The 18,352-nt window shown below is 44.7% G+C and overlaps 1 protein-coding gene across 3 annotated transcripts in view; it reads right to left on the bottom strand.

Annotated features, from left to right (window-relative positions):
- LOC109884094 (disrupted in schizophrenia 1 protein) overlaps positions 1-13,106 on the bottom strand; it is a 124,984-nt gene extending 111,878 nt beyond the window's left edge. For 2 of the 3 annotated variants that reach the window (XM_031804835.1, XM_031804836.1), the window contains exon 1: positions 12,426-13,105. In XM_031804835.1, the coding sequence (XP_031660695.1) occupies positions 12,426-12,498 (73 nt within the window). In that variant the 5' untranslated portion in view covers positions 12,499-13,105. Of the gene's footprint in view, positions 1-12,425 lie in introns of all 3 variants that reach the window. The other variant, XR_004205440.1, reaches the window with a different exon arrangement.
- Positions 13,107-18,352: the final 5,246 nt, after the last annotated feature.

Below are 18,352 nucleotides of genomic sequence, written 5' to 3' on the forward strand. Positions count from 1 at the left end.
TCTGTCTCTCTCTCTCTGGTCCATATCTCTCTCTCTCTCTTCTGTCTCTCTCTGGTCCATATCTCTCTCTCTCTCTCTTCTGTCTCTCTCTCTCTGGTCCATATCTCTCTTTCTCTCTCTCTCTCTCTCTCTCTCTCTCTCTCTGGTCCATATCACACTCTCTCTCTCTCCTATATCACACTCTCTCTCTCTTCTATATCACACTCTCTCTCTCTTCTATATCACACTCTCTCTCTCTTCTATATCACACTCTCTCTTCTATATCACACTCTCTCTTCTATATCACACTCTCTCTTCTATATCACACTCTCTCTTCTATATCACACTCTCTCTTCTATATCACACTCTCTCTTCTGTCTCTCTCTCTTCTGTCTCTCTCTCTTCTGTCTCTCTCTCTCTTCTGTCTCTCTCTCTCTTCTGTCTCTCTCTCTCTTCTGTCTCTCTCTCTCTGGTCCATATCACTCTCTCTTCCATTTCTCCAAGGCATCAGCTAAATATGGCCTGGTCCGTCTCACAAAGCTTCCACATTACCAAACTAACCTTCATGACCCTCAGCTCAGATGATGTCATGGCACAAACATGTTGTGGAGACAGAGAGAAGAAAGGACATTAGAGAAAGAGGAAAGATTGAGAGAATACTTAAAGGACAGAAAGAGAGAGACAGTAGGAGAGAGATTAGGAGAGAGACTAGGGGAGAGGCAGTAGGAGAGATTAGGGGAGAGACAGGGAGCAGCAAAGGGTGAGGCCCTGTATAGAGGGGGTTACTAAAAGGTTACTCCCAGGTTGTACAGTCAGTACATATGAAACTTAGCAAATCAAATTTTGGATGGCAGGTGTCTGATAGGAGGCTGACAGGTGTCATAGGAGGCTGACAGGTGTCTGATAGGAGGCTGACAGGTGTCATAGGAGGCTGACAGGTGTCTGATAGGAGGCTGACAGGTGTCTGATAGGAGGCTGACAGGTGTCTGATAGGAGGCTGACAGGAGGCTGACAGGTGTCTGATAGGAGGCTGACAGGTGTCTGATAGGAGGCTGACAGGTGTCTGATAGGAGGCTGACAGGTGTCTGATAGGAGGCTGACAGGAGGCTGACAGGTGTCTGATAGGAGGCTGACAGGAGGCTGACAGGTGTCATAGGAGGCTGACAGGTGTCATAGGAGGCTGACAGGTGTCATAGGAGGCTGACAGGAGGCTGACAGGTGTCTGATAGGAGGCTGACAGGTGTCTGATAGGAGGCTGACAGGTGTCTGATAGGAGGCTGACAGGTGTCTGATAGGAGGCTGACAGGTGTCTGATAGGAGGCTGACAGGTGTCATAGGAGGCTGACAGGTGTCATAGGAGGCTGACAGGAGGCTGACAGGTGTCTGATAGGAGGCTGACAGGTGTCTGATAGGAGGCTGACAGGTGTCTGATAGGAGGCTGACAGGTGTCTGATAGGAGGCTGACAGGAGGCTGACAGGTGTCTGATAGGAGGCTGACAGGAGGCTGACAGGTGTCTGACAGGAGGCTGACAGGAGGCTGACAGGAGGCTGACAGGTGTCTGATAGGTGGCTGACAGGAGGCTGACAGGAGGCTGACAGGAGGCTGACAGGTGTCTGACAGGTGTCTGATAGGAGGCTGACAGGTGTCTGATAGGAGGCTGACAGGAGGCTGACAGGAGGCTGATAGGAAGCTGACAGGTGTCTGACAGGAGGCTGACAGGTGTCTGATAGGAGGCTGACAGGAGGATGGCAAGTGTCTGATAGGAGGCTGACAGGAGGCTGGCAGGAGGCTGACAGGTGTCTGATAGGAGGCTGACAGGTGTCTGATAGGAGGCTGACAGGTGTCTGACAGGAGGCTGACAGGAGGCTGACAGGTGTCTGATAGGAGGCTGACAGGAGGCTGACAGGAGGCTGACAGGAGGATGGCAGGTGTCTGACAGGAGGCTGACAGGAGGCTGACAGGAGGCTGACAGGAGGCTGACAGGAGGCTGACAGGTGTCTGATAGGAGGCTGACAGGTGTCTGATAGGAGGCTGACAGGTGTCTGACAGGAGGCTGACAGGTGTCTGACAGGAGGCTGACAGGAGGCTGACAGGAGGCTGACAGTATTATCTCCTATGTTTGGACACAGAAAGGAAAGACTCTCCCTAAAGGAGAAGAAAACACCTCCCAGTAGCTCCATTGTGAGGTAGAATAACACACACACACACTGTGGCTGCTTGCAGCACTTAAACTGTTTATACAACTTCCTGTTAGCAGCAGGCTAAAATAGTTCAGCAGGAAATCAGGAAGAAACTATGCAGAGCAAAGTCTCAACACAAGGGGCAGAATTTAACCTATATTTAACAAGACAAGTCAATTAAGGACAAATTCTTATTTACAATTAAAGAGACATATTCTCAAAAGTCTCTTCATTCAAAGACACAATCATGGACACTCTTACTGACAGTTGTGGCTGCTTTGCGTGATGTACTGTTGTCTCTACCTTCCTGCCCTTTGTGCTGTTGTCTGTGCCCAATAATGGTTGTACTCTGTGCTGCTGCCATGTTGTGTTGCTACCAAGTTGTTGTCATGCTGTGTTGTCTTAGATCTCTCTTTATGTGGTGTTGTCTCTATTGTGTTTTGTCCTATATTTTAATGCAATTTATTTTTTATTTTTAATCCCAGCCTCAGTCATTGTAAATAAGAATTGGTTCTTAACTGACTTGCCTAGTTAAATAAAGGTTAAATAAAAATAAATCAATGGCAGTCACCATACCCTACTTCCACACCAACAATTTACAATATGCTTCTAAAATCATTCCAACCCCCATTAACAGGCCAATGCAGTTTAGCCTTTTACAGGGTTGGCTTTACATGGAAAGAAAAGGCAGTACATACTCCGCTGTTCCATCACGCCTGCGATGATGTCAGTAACTTCTTTGTTGTAATATTCCAAACAGACGTGGCAATTTCACCAATTAAGGATTCAAACTTTAAGTTATGTATTTTTCCACATCGTTTTGTCTCATTCACAGTACTCCAGTGTAGTTTTGATATTGCCTCCCTAGTATAATTTAGACAAATAGAGGATCTATTCTGGAGTGGAATTAGGTGAAGGAAAAAAAAACAGTTATGTTGCTGACTGTTTAGAGTGATGAACATGTCTGGAGAGGCTGAAAGTTGACTTTCACTTCCTCTAATGCTCCGTGGAATCTGTGGTCAGTCAGTCAGATTCGCTGTGGCAGATCCTAGCCTGTCTCTGGGAGAGATTAGCTCTGCAGATCCGCAAACCTTTGTTTTTGTGACATCCTCTGCATTCCTGTTCACCTCCCTCAACCAATGGAAAGCTGTCTTTAACATCCTGAACTGAAGTGAGCCAATGGGAACTGTGTTTAACATGAGGGCGTCGCCAACATACATGGAAGCTCTGCTTCTATCTCCTAAGACACGACAGACAATGGAAGCTCTGCTTCTATCTCCTAAGACACGACAGACATGGAAGCTCTGCTTCTATCTCCTAAGACACGACAGACATGGAAGCTCTGCTTCTATCTCCTAAGACACGACAGACATGGAAGCTCTGCTTCTATCTCCTAAGACACGACAGACATGGAAGCTCTGCTTCTATCTCCTAAGACACGACAGACATGGAAGCTCTGCTTCTATCTCCTAAGACACGACAGACATGGAAGCTCTGCTTCTATCTCCTAAGACACGACAGACATGGAAGCTCTGCTTCTATCTCCTAAGACACGACAGACATGGAAGCTCTGCTTCTATCTCCTAAGACACGACAGACATGGAAGCTCTGCTTCTATCTCCTAAGACACGACAGACATGGAAGCTCTGCTTCTGTCTCCTAAGACACGACAGACATGGAAGCTCTGCTTCTATCTCCTAAGACACGACAGACATGGAAGCTCTGCCTCTGTCTCCTAAGACATGACACTGTATACAGTGGGGAGAGCAAGTATTTGATAACCTGCAAAATCAGCAGTGTTTCCTACTTACAAAGCATGTAGAGGTCTGTAATTTTTTATCATAGGAACACTTCAACTGTGAGATGGAATCTATAACAAAAATCCAGAAAATCACATTGTATGATTTCTAAGTAATTCATTTTATTGCATGACATAAGTATTTGATCACCTAACAACCAGTAAGAATTCCGGCTCTCACAGACCTGTTCGTTTTTCTTTAAGAAGCCCTCCTGTTCTCCACTCATTACCTGTATTAACTGCACCTGTTTGAACTCGTTACCTGTATAAAAGACACATGTCCACACACTCAATCAAACGGACTCCAACCTCTCCACAATGGCCAAGACCAGAGAGCTGTGTAAGGACAACAGGGTTACAATTGTAGACCTGCACAAGGCTGGAATGGGCTACAGGACAATAGGCAAGCAGCTTGGTGAGAAGGAAACAACTGTTGGCGCAATTATTAGAAAATGGAAGAAGTTCAAGATGACAGTCAATCATCCTCGGTCTGGGGCTCCATGCAAGATCTCACCTCCTGGGGCATCAATGATAATGAGGAAGGTGAGGGAATGACCTGAAGATAGCTGGGACCACAGTCTCAAAGAAAACCATTAGTAATGCACTACGCCGTCATGGATTAAAATCCTGCAGCGCACGCAAGGTCCCCCTGCTCAAGCCAGCGCATGTCCAGGCCCGTCTAAAGTTAGCCAATGACCATCTGGATGATCCAGAGGAGGAATGGGAGAAGGTCATGTGGTATATAGCCTCCATATTGACTGTGTACCGTAATACCCTGTATATAACCTCCACATTGACTCTGTACCGGTACCCCCTGTATATAGCCTCCCCATTGACTCTGTACCGGTACCCCCTGTATATAGCCTCCCCATTGACTCTGTACCGGTACCCCCTGTATATAGCCTCCACATTGACTCTGTACCGGTACCCCCTGTATATAGCCTCCCCATTGACTCTGTACCGGTACCCTCCTGTATATAGCCTCCCCATTGACTCTGTACCGGTACCCCCTGTATATAGCCTCCCCATTGACTCTGTACCGGTACCCCCTGTATATAGCCTCCCCATTGACTCTGTACCGGTACCCCCTGTATATAGCCTCCACATTGACTCTGTACCGGTACCCCCTGTATATAGCCTCCCCATTGACTCTGTACTGGTATCCCCTGTATATAGCCTCCACATTGACTCTGTACTGGTACCCCCTGTATATAGCCTCCCCATTGACTCTGTACTGGTACCCCCTGTATATAGCCTCCCCATTGACTCTGTACTGGTAACCCCTGTATATAGCCTCCACATTGACTCTGTACCGGTACCCCCTGTATATAGCCTCCACATTGACTCTGTACCGTAACACCCTGTATATAGCCTCCCCATTGACTCTGTACCGGTACCCCCTGTATATAGCCTCCCCATTGACTCTGTACCGGTACCCCCTGTATATAGCCTCCACATTGACTCTGTACCGTAACACCCTGTATATAGCCTCCACATTGACTCTGTACCGGTACCCCCTGTATATAGCCTCCACATTGACTCTGTACCGTAACACCCTGTATATAGCCTCCACATTGACTCTGTACCGTAACACCCTGTATATAGCCTCCCCATTGACTCTGTACCGGTAACCCCTGTATATAGCCTCCACATTGACTCTGTGCCGGTACCCTCCTGTATATAGCCTCCACATTGACTCTGTACCGGTACCCCCTGTATATAGCCTCCACATTGACTCTGTACCGGTACCTCCTGTATATAGCCTCCACATTGACTCTGTACCGGTACCTCCTGTATATAGCCTCCACATTGACTCTGTACCGGTACCCCCTGTATATAGTCTCCACATTGACTCTGTACCGGTACCCCCTGTATATAGCCTCCACATTGACTCTGTACCGGTACCCCCTGTATATAGCCTCCACATTGACTCTGTACCGGTACCCCCTGTATATAGCCTCCACACTGACTCTGTACCGGTACCCCCTGTATATAGCCTCCACATTGACTCTGTACCGGTACCCCCTGTATATAGCCCCCACATTGACTCTGTACCGGTACCCCCTGTATATAGCCTCCACATTAACTCTGTACCGGTACCCCCTGTATATAGCCTCCACATTGACTCTGTACCGGTACCCCCTGTATATAGCCTCCACATTGACTCTGTACCGGTACCCCCTGTATATAGCCTCCACATTGACTCTGTGCCGGTACCCCCTGTATATAGCCTCCACATTGACTCTGTACCGTAATACCCTGTATATAGCCTCCACACTGACTCTGTACCGTAACACCCTGTATATAGCCTCCACATTGACTCTGTACCGTAACACCCTGTATATAGCCTCCACACTGACTCTGTACCGTAACACCCTGTATATGGCCTCCACATTGACTCTGTACCGGTACCCCCTGTATATAGCCTCCACATTGACTCTGTACCGGTACCCCCTGTATATAGCCTCCCCATTGACTCTGTACTGGTACCCCCTGTATATAGCCTCCACATTGACTCTGTACCGGTACCCCCTGTATATAGCCTCCACATTGACTCTGTACCGTAATACCCTGTATATAGCCTCCACATTGACTCTGTACCGGTACCCCCTGTATATAGCCTCCACATTGACTCTGTACCGTAATACCCTGTATATAGCCTCCACATTGACTCTGTACCGGTACCCCCTGTATATAGCCTCCACATTGACTCTGTACCGTAATACCCTGTACATAGCCTCCACATTGACTCTGTACCGGTACCCCCTGTATATAGCCTCCACATTGACTCTGTACCGGTACTCCCTGTATATAGCCTCCACATTGACTCTGTACCGTAATACCCTGTATATAGCCTCCACATTGACTCTGTACCGTAATACCCTGTATATAGCCTCCACATTGACTCTGTACCAGTACCCCCTGTATATAGCCTCCACATTGACTCTGTACCAGTACCCCCTGTATATAGCCTCCACATTGACTCTGTACCGTAAAACCCTGTATATAGCCTCCACATTGACTCTGTACCAGTAGCCCCTGTATATAGCCTCCACATTGACTCTGTACCGGTACCCCCTGTATATAGCCTCCACATTGACTCTGTACCAGTACCCCCTGTATATAGCCTCCACATTGACTCTGTACCAGTACCCCCTGTATATAGCCTCCACATTGACTCTGTACCGTAAAACCCTGTATATAGCCTCCACATTGACTCTGTACCAGTAGCCCCTGTATATAGCCTCCACATTGACTCTGTACCAGTAGCCCCTGTATATAGCCTCCCCATTGTTACTTTCATCTCTCATTTTAAACCTTTTTTTAACTGCATTGTTGGTTAAGTGCTTGTAAGTCAGCATTTCACTGGAAATTCTACATTGTAGTCGGCAGATGTGACTAAGATTTGATTTGATTATATAGTCTCATTATTCATTATAGATTTTGATTTGATGGTCCTGAAACATGCTCTCTACTACCGCTAACAGCCTGCCTGTCGTCTCTAGCCGTCCGCATGGCCCTGAAACATGCTCTCTGCTACCGCTAACATCCACATGGTCCTACTTTCCATGCTGCCGGACAATCCTCTCCTCCTCTGCTCCGTTTCATGAACAAAACAAAAACATGAACAAAGGCGCTGGGGGGGAAACAGTAGCGCTGTTTTTAACATTTCGGGCTCCATTCTAAATCTCATTCAATCTTGGCTTTTGTGGAAGGGAATTACATTTACATTTAGCTCTCACATCCTAATGGATAGACATTGCTATGCCTGTGAGGATTGTTGAGAAACTGTTCCTGAAACTGCATCTGAAACTGCACCTGAAACTGCACCTGAAACTGCACCTGAAACTGCATCTGAAACTGCATCTGAAACTGCACCTGAAACTGCACCTGAAACTGCACCTGAAACTGCACCTGAAACTGCATCTGAAACTGCACCTGAAACTGCACCTGAAACTGCACCTGAAACTGCATCTGAAACTGCACCTGAAACTGCATCATATGAAATGTAACAGCAGCAGTCGAGGTAGGGTTGGCCCAGACACACACTTCCTGTACTGTCACATGGGACACATAAACCAGCTGAAAATAATGATACACACACCCTGGTGCAGATACTCACACACACACACGATCTCATGTGGGTTGCTGCTGTGTACACGTTGTCACATAGGGGCAGTAATGTAACAATCAGCAGACAGAAACCAGGGAAAGAAAACCATGTGTAACTGTCAGAAGAGGGGGTGAAAGATGTCCTTCACATGTTAACAACATACACATTTCTTCCATACTTAAGTGTCCAAAACAGTCATGATTGATATCAATATATGAGAAAAACGTTACCGGCTAACTCTCTGATCAGCAGTCTGACCAGTAGCTGAGGACATTTTCCACGAGACGGAATAGGGACTTCCCTCTATTTATATTAAAAAGGCCAATAGTTAACCAAGGCCAGAAGCAGAATAGTCAAATGGCTATTGTCCAGACTCAGAGGATGACCACTCCATGGTGATATGGTTACCCCGAGGGTATGACCACTCCATGGTGATATGGTTACCCCGAGAGTATGACCACTCCATGGTGATATGGTTACCCCGAGGGTATGACCACTCCATGGTGATATGGTTACCCCGAGGGTATGACCACTCCATGGTGATATGGTTACCCCGAGGGTATGACCACTCCATGGTGATATGGTTACCCCGAGGGTATGACCACTCCATGGTGATATGGTTACCCCGAGGGTATGACCACTCCATGGTGATATGGTTACCCCGAGAGTATGACCACTCCATGGTGATATGGTTACCCCGAGGGTATGACCACTCCATGGTGATATGGTTACCCCGAGGGTATGACCACTCCATGGTGATATGGTTACCCCGAGGGTATGACCACTCCATGGTGATATGGTTACCCCGAGGGTATGACCACTCCATGGTGATATGGTTACCCCGAGGGTATGACCACTCCATGGTGATATGGTTACCCCGAGAGTATGACCACTCCATGGTGATATGGTTACCCCGAGGGTATGACCACTCCATGGTGATATGGTTACCCCGAGGGTATGTCCACTTCACTGGTGTAGTCACCCTGTTACCTGGTGGCTCATCAAGCCTCTCTGAGCACAGTGAGATCCACTACTAGTGTGTTGCTTACTGGTCCATACAAAATACAATAGCTTCAACTGCTACTCAGTACTTTGTTGAAGTACCTTTGGCAGTGATTACAGCCTCAAGTCTTCTTGGCTATGACACTGCAAGCTTGGCACATCTGTATTTGGGGAATTTCTCTCATTCTTCTCTGCACATTCTCTCAAGCTCTGTCTGGTTGGATGGGGAGCGTCGCTCACAGCTATTATCAGGTCTCTCCAGAGATGTTCGATTGGGTTCAACTCCGGGCTCTGGCTGGGCCACTCAAGGACATTGAGAGACTTGTCCCGAAGCCACTTCTGTATTGTCTGGCTATGTGCTTAGGGTCTTTGTCCTTTTGGAAGGTGAACCTTCGCACCAGTCTGAGGTCCTGAGCGCTCTGGAGCAGGTTTTCATCAAATCAAATCAAATCAAATCAAATTTATTTATATAGCCCTTCGTACATCAGCTGATATCTCAAAGTGCTGTACAGAAACCCAGCCTAAAACCCCAAACAGCAAGCAATGCAGGTGGAGAAGCACAGTGGCTAGGAAAAACTCCCTAGAAAGGCCAATACCTAGGAAGAAACCTAGAGAGGAACCAGGCTATGTGGGGTGGCCAGTCCTCTTCTGGCTGTGCCGGGTGGAGATTATAACAGAACAGAATAAATCAGGTCAGCTCAGGTCATTCATCAATGATATCTCAGAACTTTGCTCCGTTCATCTTTCCCTCGATCCTGACTAGTCTCCCAGTCCCTGCCACTGAAAAACATCCCCACAGCATGGTGCTGCCACCACCATGCTTCACCGTAGGGATGATGCCAGGTTTCCTCCAGACGAGATGCTTGGCATTCAGGCCAAAGAGTTCAATCTTGGATTCATCAGACCAGAGAATCTTGTTTCTCATGGTCTGAGAGTCTTCAGGTGCCTATTGGCAAACTCCAAGCGGACTGTGGTGCCTTTTACTGAGGAGTGGCTTCCGTCTGGCCACTCTACCATAAAGGCCTGATGTTTTGGTACCATTACCCAGATCTGTGCCTCGACACAATCCTGCATCTGAGCTTTTTCCTTCAAACTTATGGCTTGGTTTTTGCTCTGAAATGCACTGTTAACTGCGGGACCTTATATAGACAGGTGTGTGCCTTTCCAAATCATGTCCAATCAATTGAATTTACCACAGGTGAACTCCTACCAAGTTGTAGAAACATCAATGAAATGATCAATGGAAACAGGATGCACCTAAGCTCAATTTCGAGCCTCATAGCAAAGGGTCTGAATACTTAGGTTTTTTTAAATCCATTTGAGAATAAGGCTGTAACGTAACAAAATGTGGCAAAAGTAAAGGGGTCTGAATACTTTCTGAAAGCCCCGTAAATATACAACCGTCTATGATAGAATCAGAGAACAGAAACACTTTCACAAAGTATTTTTCCCAAAGTAAATAAATCTGAGGTTACAGCTATTTGTTTGATTTGCGGTCCATGGCAGCCTTGCTGGGGTAGGAATAATGTTTGATCTGAAAAGCACTTCTCAGCCTCCTGTTCTTTCAGAGATCTGGGACTACAAAGGGTCAGCTTCTCCTGAGAACATTCTTACTGAAGAAATGTGAGGATAATTTTCGAACAAGATGTCAGCGTTATATTTGTATCTTTCACATCTGAACGGTTCAGAGACATCTTCATTCTGTCATCCTCTCTCTCTCCCTCTTCTCCCTGGTAACCCCCATGGTGTGCTTCAACAAAGCTTAGTAGATAGTTGGCAGACTTACAAACAGCCTTACAGGCAGACAGCCTTCCAGACAGCCCTACAGACAGACAGACAGACAGACAGACAGGCTTACAAACAGCCAGGCTTACAAACAGCCTGGCTTACAAACAGCCTGGCTTACAAACAGCCTGGCTTACAAACAGCCTTACAGACTTACAGACAGCCCTACAGACTTACAGACAGCCCTACAGACAGACAGACAGCCCTACAGACAGACAGACAGCCCTACAGACAGACAGACAGCCCTACAGACAGACAGACAGCCCTACAGACTTACAGCCTTACAGACAGACAGACTTAGACAGACAAACAGCCCTACATACAGACCGCCTTACAGACAGCCCTACAGACAGACAGCCTTACAGACTTACAGACAGCCCTACAGACAGACAGCCTTACAGACTTACAGACAGCCCTACAGACAGACAGCCCTACAGACAGACAGACAGCCCTACAGACAGACAGACAGACCTACAGACAGCCTTACAGACAGACAGCCTTACAGACAGACTTAGACAGACAAACAGCCCTACATACAGACAGCCTTACAGACAGCCCTACAGACAGACAGCCTTACAGACTTACAGACAGCCCTACAGACAGACAGCCCTACAGACAGACAGACAGACAGACAGCCAGACAGCCAGACAGCCCTACAGGCTTACAAACAGCCTTACAGACAGACCTACAGACAGCCTTACAGACAGCCTTACAGACAGACAGACAGACAGCCCTACAGACAGACAGCCCTACAGACAGACAGCCAGACAGCCCTACAGGCTTACAGACAGCCTTACAGACAGCCTTACAGACAGACAGTCAGTGTTGTAGTTTTGTCTGACCTGTATTAATATTCTAAATGATTGGCTTATTATAGGCACCACTCCATTGAGCAACACTCGATATGTATTTAATCTATTAGGAAAGCCTGGAGGGTACGTTCATGTAAAACAACCAAGGATATGAAAGACAAAGATTCATGGAAACAGAACTATTGATACATATCGTGCACTGTCATCACTCCCCATTGAGTGAATAGCTACATAACAGCCTAAGCACTAAGTGGATCTTGTCATTTATACTAACCCATAACACTGACAACATTGTAGCTGTCTGACAAAGGTTTCCTACTGTGGGCCTCTCATACCACAACATTCTATCCATCCCTTATGTCAATAGCATAATACCAAGAACAATCGATCACTATGAATAGGAAGCTGGTTCAGAGACACCACCTTCCAATGAGGTCACGTCGTTACCAAAATAACTGCTGAGTAAAAAGCCATTGACCTATCGTGTAGCATTTGGTATAAATGTGGTCTACACTTAGTCAGTCCGTATGTTAGCCTATGAAGCTACAACGACATAGTATAAATGTGGTCTACACTTAGTCAGTCCGTATGTTAGCCTATGAAGCTACAACGACATAGTATAAATGTGGTCTACACTTAGTCAGTCCGTATGTTAGCCTATGAAGCTACAACGACATAGTATAAATGCAAACAACGTATATAAATAGCCTGGCAAGATGATAATAATTTATTTAGGTTGGTTATGGTTGGTTACCTTCCATGCCTCCTTCGCAGTGGTGATGATGATTATGTTGCGCGTTGCTGCGGTCCGTGTAGTTGTAGTCCATTTGAGTTACTTTGACATTCCATCCGAATCTAAAGATTTTGGTTGTGGAATGAGAACCTTCAGGGTTCCACCGGCAGCAAGTAGTGGCTGAAACCCGTCATGTTCTAAAAGATGGAAAAACCCCCGACTGAGCTCATTTCCGCTGGGGAAAGTAGCAGGCTGTTCGATTCTCCCTCTCTTCGCTTGTTCCTCATATCAAATCAAATCCATTTGTCACATGCGCCGAATATAACAGGTGTAGGTAGACCTTACGGTGAAATGCTTACATGTCCGTAATCAAATATTCTGCTTTGTGTCGAAAATCGTTAAATAACTTGATTCCTCTTGGGCGTCAATTCACTATGTTGCATCAAGATAAACTTGGACAACCATAGAAAGAAGGTTCATTTCAGATACAATGGGAACCAACTCGTTCAAAACGATAAAACGCTAGAAAACGCGCTATTATTATAAAAGTGGATTACCGTAGCATGTGTCAATACCGTTATAATCCAACCGAAGAGGAATAAAGCTCTCCCTTATTCTGCCTGTTGATGCGGACCCGTTATGCGTCGTGGTGGAAGGGAGAAACGTGAGGAGGTGCTGCTTCCTACGTGAGATGGAATTTGACTCCTTCGCCTTCAGGCCGCCTTTTAAAAGGGCAAGACAAGAGCCAATAGCTGAGAATGCTGAGATATAATAGTTTACAGAAATGCATGGTAACTTGTATTGACTTAGAATAAATGAAAATAGCCTAATAATTTTAATAATATTGTTGTCGCCAACTGTATTATTGATGTATTCTAGTGCGCAACCAGACTGGTCGCATAGACTTGACATAACATAGTCCATTTCATTCCCGTAGTATATGTTATGTTTGGTATGGTTACATGAGATAAAAGGACCTGTTAGATGTGAAGTTCCCTGTTTAGGGGACCTGCGTAGTTACTGATTCCGATCGATATTTTCGCTGATAAATCGATCTGTGGACACCGTCTATCCAAACGGCTCTCACCGACACAGTGGTTCAGGAAGCCAAGTTCGAGCGCTGTGAGACGGAGACGTTTTGATCTTTAGAAAAAAATGAACATTTTCTCCAACACTAAACAAATATCTATTTTACAGTTATAGGGAATGTGATACCTTATAGTTAGTGTATAAATTGATTATACTATATTTAGAAAGCATGTCAGTCTAATGTGTAATGAGGTGCGTACTGGCGGCAGAGAAGTCAGGCGCAGGAGAGCGGAAACTGATTTACAACGGTGTCGTTTAATCAACATAAACCAGCGTCAACAGAACAATACATGGAATGGGTCAAACAAAACCCGGTAATAACCAGCACTACAAGAAACAATTAAGGACATGGGGGGAACAGAGGGTTAAATACACAACATGTAATTGATGGAATTGGAACCAGGTGTGATGGAAGACAAGACAAAACCAATGGGAAATGAAAAGTGGATCAGTGATGGCTTGAAGGTCGGTGACTTCGACCGCCGCCGGAACAAGGAGAGGGACCAACTTCTGTATTATTTTTGTACTATGTACTTGAGCTTGTGTCCTCAAAAGTGACTACACCTCAGCAATGTATTCTACCAGAAAGGAGAACGTTTGACCTTTCTGTGAGTATGCAGCATTACTAGTTATTGTTCATGGCTCTCTCATGATAAATAATTATTTTTGGGGATTACATAGATTACATGTAGTTACATTGAACTGGTTTTAAGTAAAAGGTTGCATGTTTGAATCTCATCACAAACAACTTTAGCAACTTTGCAACTACTTAACATGTTAGCTAACCCTTCACCTAACCCTGACATGTTAGCTAACCCTTCATCTAACCCTAACATGTTAGCTAACCCTTCATCTAACCCTAACGTGTTAGCTAACCCTTCAACTAACCCTAACGTGTTAGCTAACCCTTCATCTAACCCTAACGTGTTAGCTAACCCTTCATCTAACCTTAACGTGTTAGCTAACCCTTCATCTAACCCTAACGTGTTAGCTAACCCTTCATCTAACCTTAACGTGTTAGCTAACCCTTCATCTAACCTTAACGTGTTAGCTAACCCTTCATCTAACCTTAACGTGTTAGCTAACCCTTCATCTAACCTTAACGTGTTAGCTAACCCTTCATCTAACCTTAACGTGTTAGCTAACCCTTCATCTAACCTTAACGTGTTAGCTAACCCTTCATCTAACCTTAACGTGTTAGCTAACCCTTCATCTAACCTTAACGTGTTAGCTAACCCTTCATCTAACCTTAACGTGTTAGCTAACCCTTCATCTAACCTTAACGTGTTAGCTAACCCTTCATCTAACCTTAACGTGTTAGCTAACCCTTCATCTAACCTTAACGTGTTAGCTAACCCTTCATCTAACCTTAACGTGTTAGCTAACCCTTCACCTAACCCTAACCTTAACCTTTTAACCTAACTCCTAACCTTAACCTGTTAGCTAACCCTTCATCTAACCTTAACGTGTTAGCTAACCCTTCACCTAACCCTAACGTGTTAGCTAACCCTTCATCTAACCTTAACGTGTTAGCTAACCCTTCATCTAACCTTAACGTGTTAGCTAACCCTTCATCTAACCTTAACGTGTTAGCTAACCCTTCATCTAACCCTAACGTGTTAGCTAACCCTTCATCTAACCCTAACATGTTAGCTAACCCTTCATCTAACCCTAACATGTTAGCTAACCCTTCATCTAACCCTAACCTTTTAACCTAACTCCTAACCTTAACCCTAACCCCTAGAGTTAACGTTAGCCAGCCAGCTAACATTAGCCACCTAGCCAACATTTAGTCACAACAAAATGTCATTTTTAACATAACATACATTTGCAAATATGTAACATATTGTACATTTTGTAAATTCATAACATATTGCACAAATTGCAATTCGTAACGCATCATACAAATTGTAATTTGTAACGAAATGGATGATGAAACATCCACAAATGAATGCATACCATACGAAACGTAACATATCATACTACATGGAGTGTCTCGGATTTACAAATGGAATAATACGAAATGCTCTGAGACCACGTTGGTGGAATAGGCATATGTCCAATTGGACGAGGACTCCTTATAAGGCCATTTAGAAAAAGCAACACCGTATCCAATAATGATTCCATGGTAAGATATTTTAAAGTACATTTTTGTCATGGAAACGTTGTCAAATTGTGTTACTTTATTCTGTCGCTATCATTATGAATAACATAGGCTACTGCGGAAATATTGCCTTCAAGGCTTTACTTCCCATGGAGAAAGTCTCCTTGCCCCGCCAGAGTTTCTTTTCGCTGTGTTCCATTCCCAGACCCCTCTGTCACCCAGCTTCACTGGTCACCGCCTCCCAGGAGTGTTTCTAGACAAGGGGTTTGACAGTCAGAGCAGTCAAGTAGTCAGTCAGCCGACACAACAGTAGGTCTTTGTTACTGACCTTATCCTCTGTCTCTGTATTGGGACTCTGGTGCCCTGACTGGGTTCAATGTCTAGTGACTGTCTAATTAACGCAAAATGGCAGGCCCATGCAGTTCTAAGTCCTTGTCCTACATGGTTTAGAGCCACTTACTGTCGCCGGGCAGATCAAACCAACCAGCTGTCTGATCACCAGACCTAGACTCATGACCTCATATCCCATGGCAGGACACAACCTAGTCTCAGAGCAATTCGTATTGTTCTGTACGTAAATCGGTTAAGGTTAGGAGTTAGGTTAAAGGGTTAAGGTTAGTGTAAGAGGAAGGTTAGCTGAAAGGCTTAAGGTTAGGGGTAGCTAACATGCTAAGTATTTGCAAAGTAGCAAAAAAGTAGAAAGTAGTTGAAAAGTTGCTAATTAGCTAAAATACTAAGGTAGCCCGTGATGAGATTCAAACAGATTCTGCGTTAAAAAAAACGGTTTAATGTAACTAAATGTATTTTTTTATTTATTAATCTATGTAATCCCCCAAAAGACTTATTTATCATGACAGCGACATAAACAATAACTAGTAATGTTGCATACTCCAAGAAAAGTCTAAATAGTTCTACATTGCTGAGGTGTAGTCACTTTAAAGAAACAAGTTTAAGTACACAGTACAAATATGATAAAAATATGAAATATTTTATATAATGTTTTTCCTATTCAACAAACCTGTATGAATAAGGCTTGACATGACTTACAGTTGAAGTCTGAAGTTTACATACACTTAGGTGGAGTCATTAAAACTAGTTTACATACACTTAGGTGGAGTCATTAAAACTAGTTTACATACACTTAGGTGGAGTCATTAAAACTAGTTTACATTCACTTAGGTTGAAGTCATTAAAACTAGTTTACATTCACTTAGGTTGGAGTCATTAAAACTAGTTTACATACACTTAGGTTGGAGTCATTAAAACTAGTTTACATACACTTAGGTTGGAGTCATTAAAACTAGTTTACATACACTTAGGTTGGAGTCATTAAAACTAGTTTACATACACTTAGGTTGGAGTCATTAAAACTAGTTTACATACACTTAGGTTGGAGTCATTAAAACTTGTTTTTCAACCACTCCACAAATTTCTTGTTAACAAACTATAGTTTTGGCAAGTCGGTTAGGACATCTACTTTGTGCATGACGCAAGTATTTTTTCCATTAATTGTTTACAGACAGATTATTTAACTTATAATTCACTGTATCACAATTCCAGTGGGTCAGAAGTTTACATACACTAACTTGACTGTGCATTTTAACAGCTTGGAAAATTCCAGAAAATGATGTCATGGCTTTAGAAGCTTCTGATAGGCTAATTGACATAATTTGAGTCAATTGGAGGTGTACCTGTGGATGTATTTCAAGGCCTTCCTTCAAACTCAGTGCCTCTTTGCTTGACGTCATGGGAAAATCAGAAGAAATCAGCCAAGATATCAGAAAAAAAATTGTAGACCTCCACAAGTCTGGTTCATCCTTGGGAGCAATTTCCAAACGCCTGAAGGTACTACGTGCATCTGTACAAACAATAGTACGCAAGTATAAACACCATGACACCACGCAGCCGTCATACCGCTCAGGAAGGAGACGCGTTCTGTCTCCTAGAGATGAACGTACATTGGTGCGAAAAGTGCAAATAAATCCCAGAACAACAGCAAAAGATCTTGTGAAAATGTTGGAGGAAACAGGTACAAAAGTATCTATATTCACAGTAAAACGAGTCCTATATCGACATAACCTGAAAGGGCCGCTCAGCAAGGAAGAAGCCACTGCTCCAAAACCGCCATAGAAAAGCCAGGCTGAATTGGTCCACCCACACAGACAGTATGAGGAAGAGGGCGCAACAGCGCCTCTTCAACCTCAGGAGGCTGAAGAAATTTGTCTTGTCACCCTAAACCCTAACAAACTTTTACAGATGCACAATCGAGAGCATCCTGTCGGACTGTATCACTGCCTGGTACGGCAACTGCATCCCCCTCAACCGTAAGGCTCACCAGAGGGTGGTGCGGTCTGCACAATGCATCACCGGGGGCAAACTACCTGCCCTCCATGACACCTACAGCACCTGATATCACAGGAAGGCCAAAAAGATCATCAAGGACATCAACCACCCGAGCCAGTGCCTGTTCACCCCGCTATCATCCAGAAGGTGAGGTCAGTACAGGTGTATCAAAGCTGGGACCAAGAGATTGAAAAACAGTTTTTTTTCTCAAGGCCATCAGACTGCTAAACAGCAATCACTAACTCAGAGAGGCTGCTGCCTACATTGAGACCCAATCACTGGACACTAGTCACTTTAGTCACCTTAAACAATGCCACTTTAATAAATGGATCACTAGTCACCTTAAACAATGCCACTTTAATAAATGGATCACTAGTCACCTTAAACAATGCCACTTTAATAATGTTTACAT

The sequence above is a fragment of the Oncorhynchus kisutch genome, linkage group LG25 (genome assembly GCF_002021735.2).
Source record: "Oncorhynchus kisutch isolate 150728-3 linkage group LG25, Okis_V2, whole genome shotgun sequence".
NCBI lineage: Eukaryota > Metazoa > Chordata > Actinopteri > Salmoniformes > Salmonidae > Oncorhynchus > Oncorhynchus kisutch.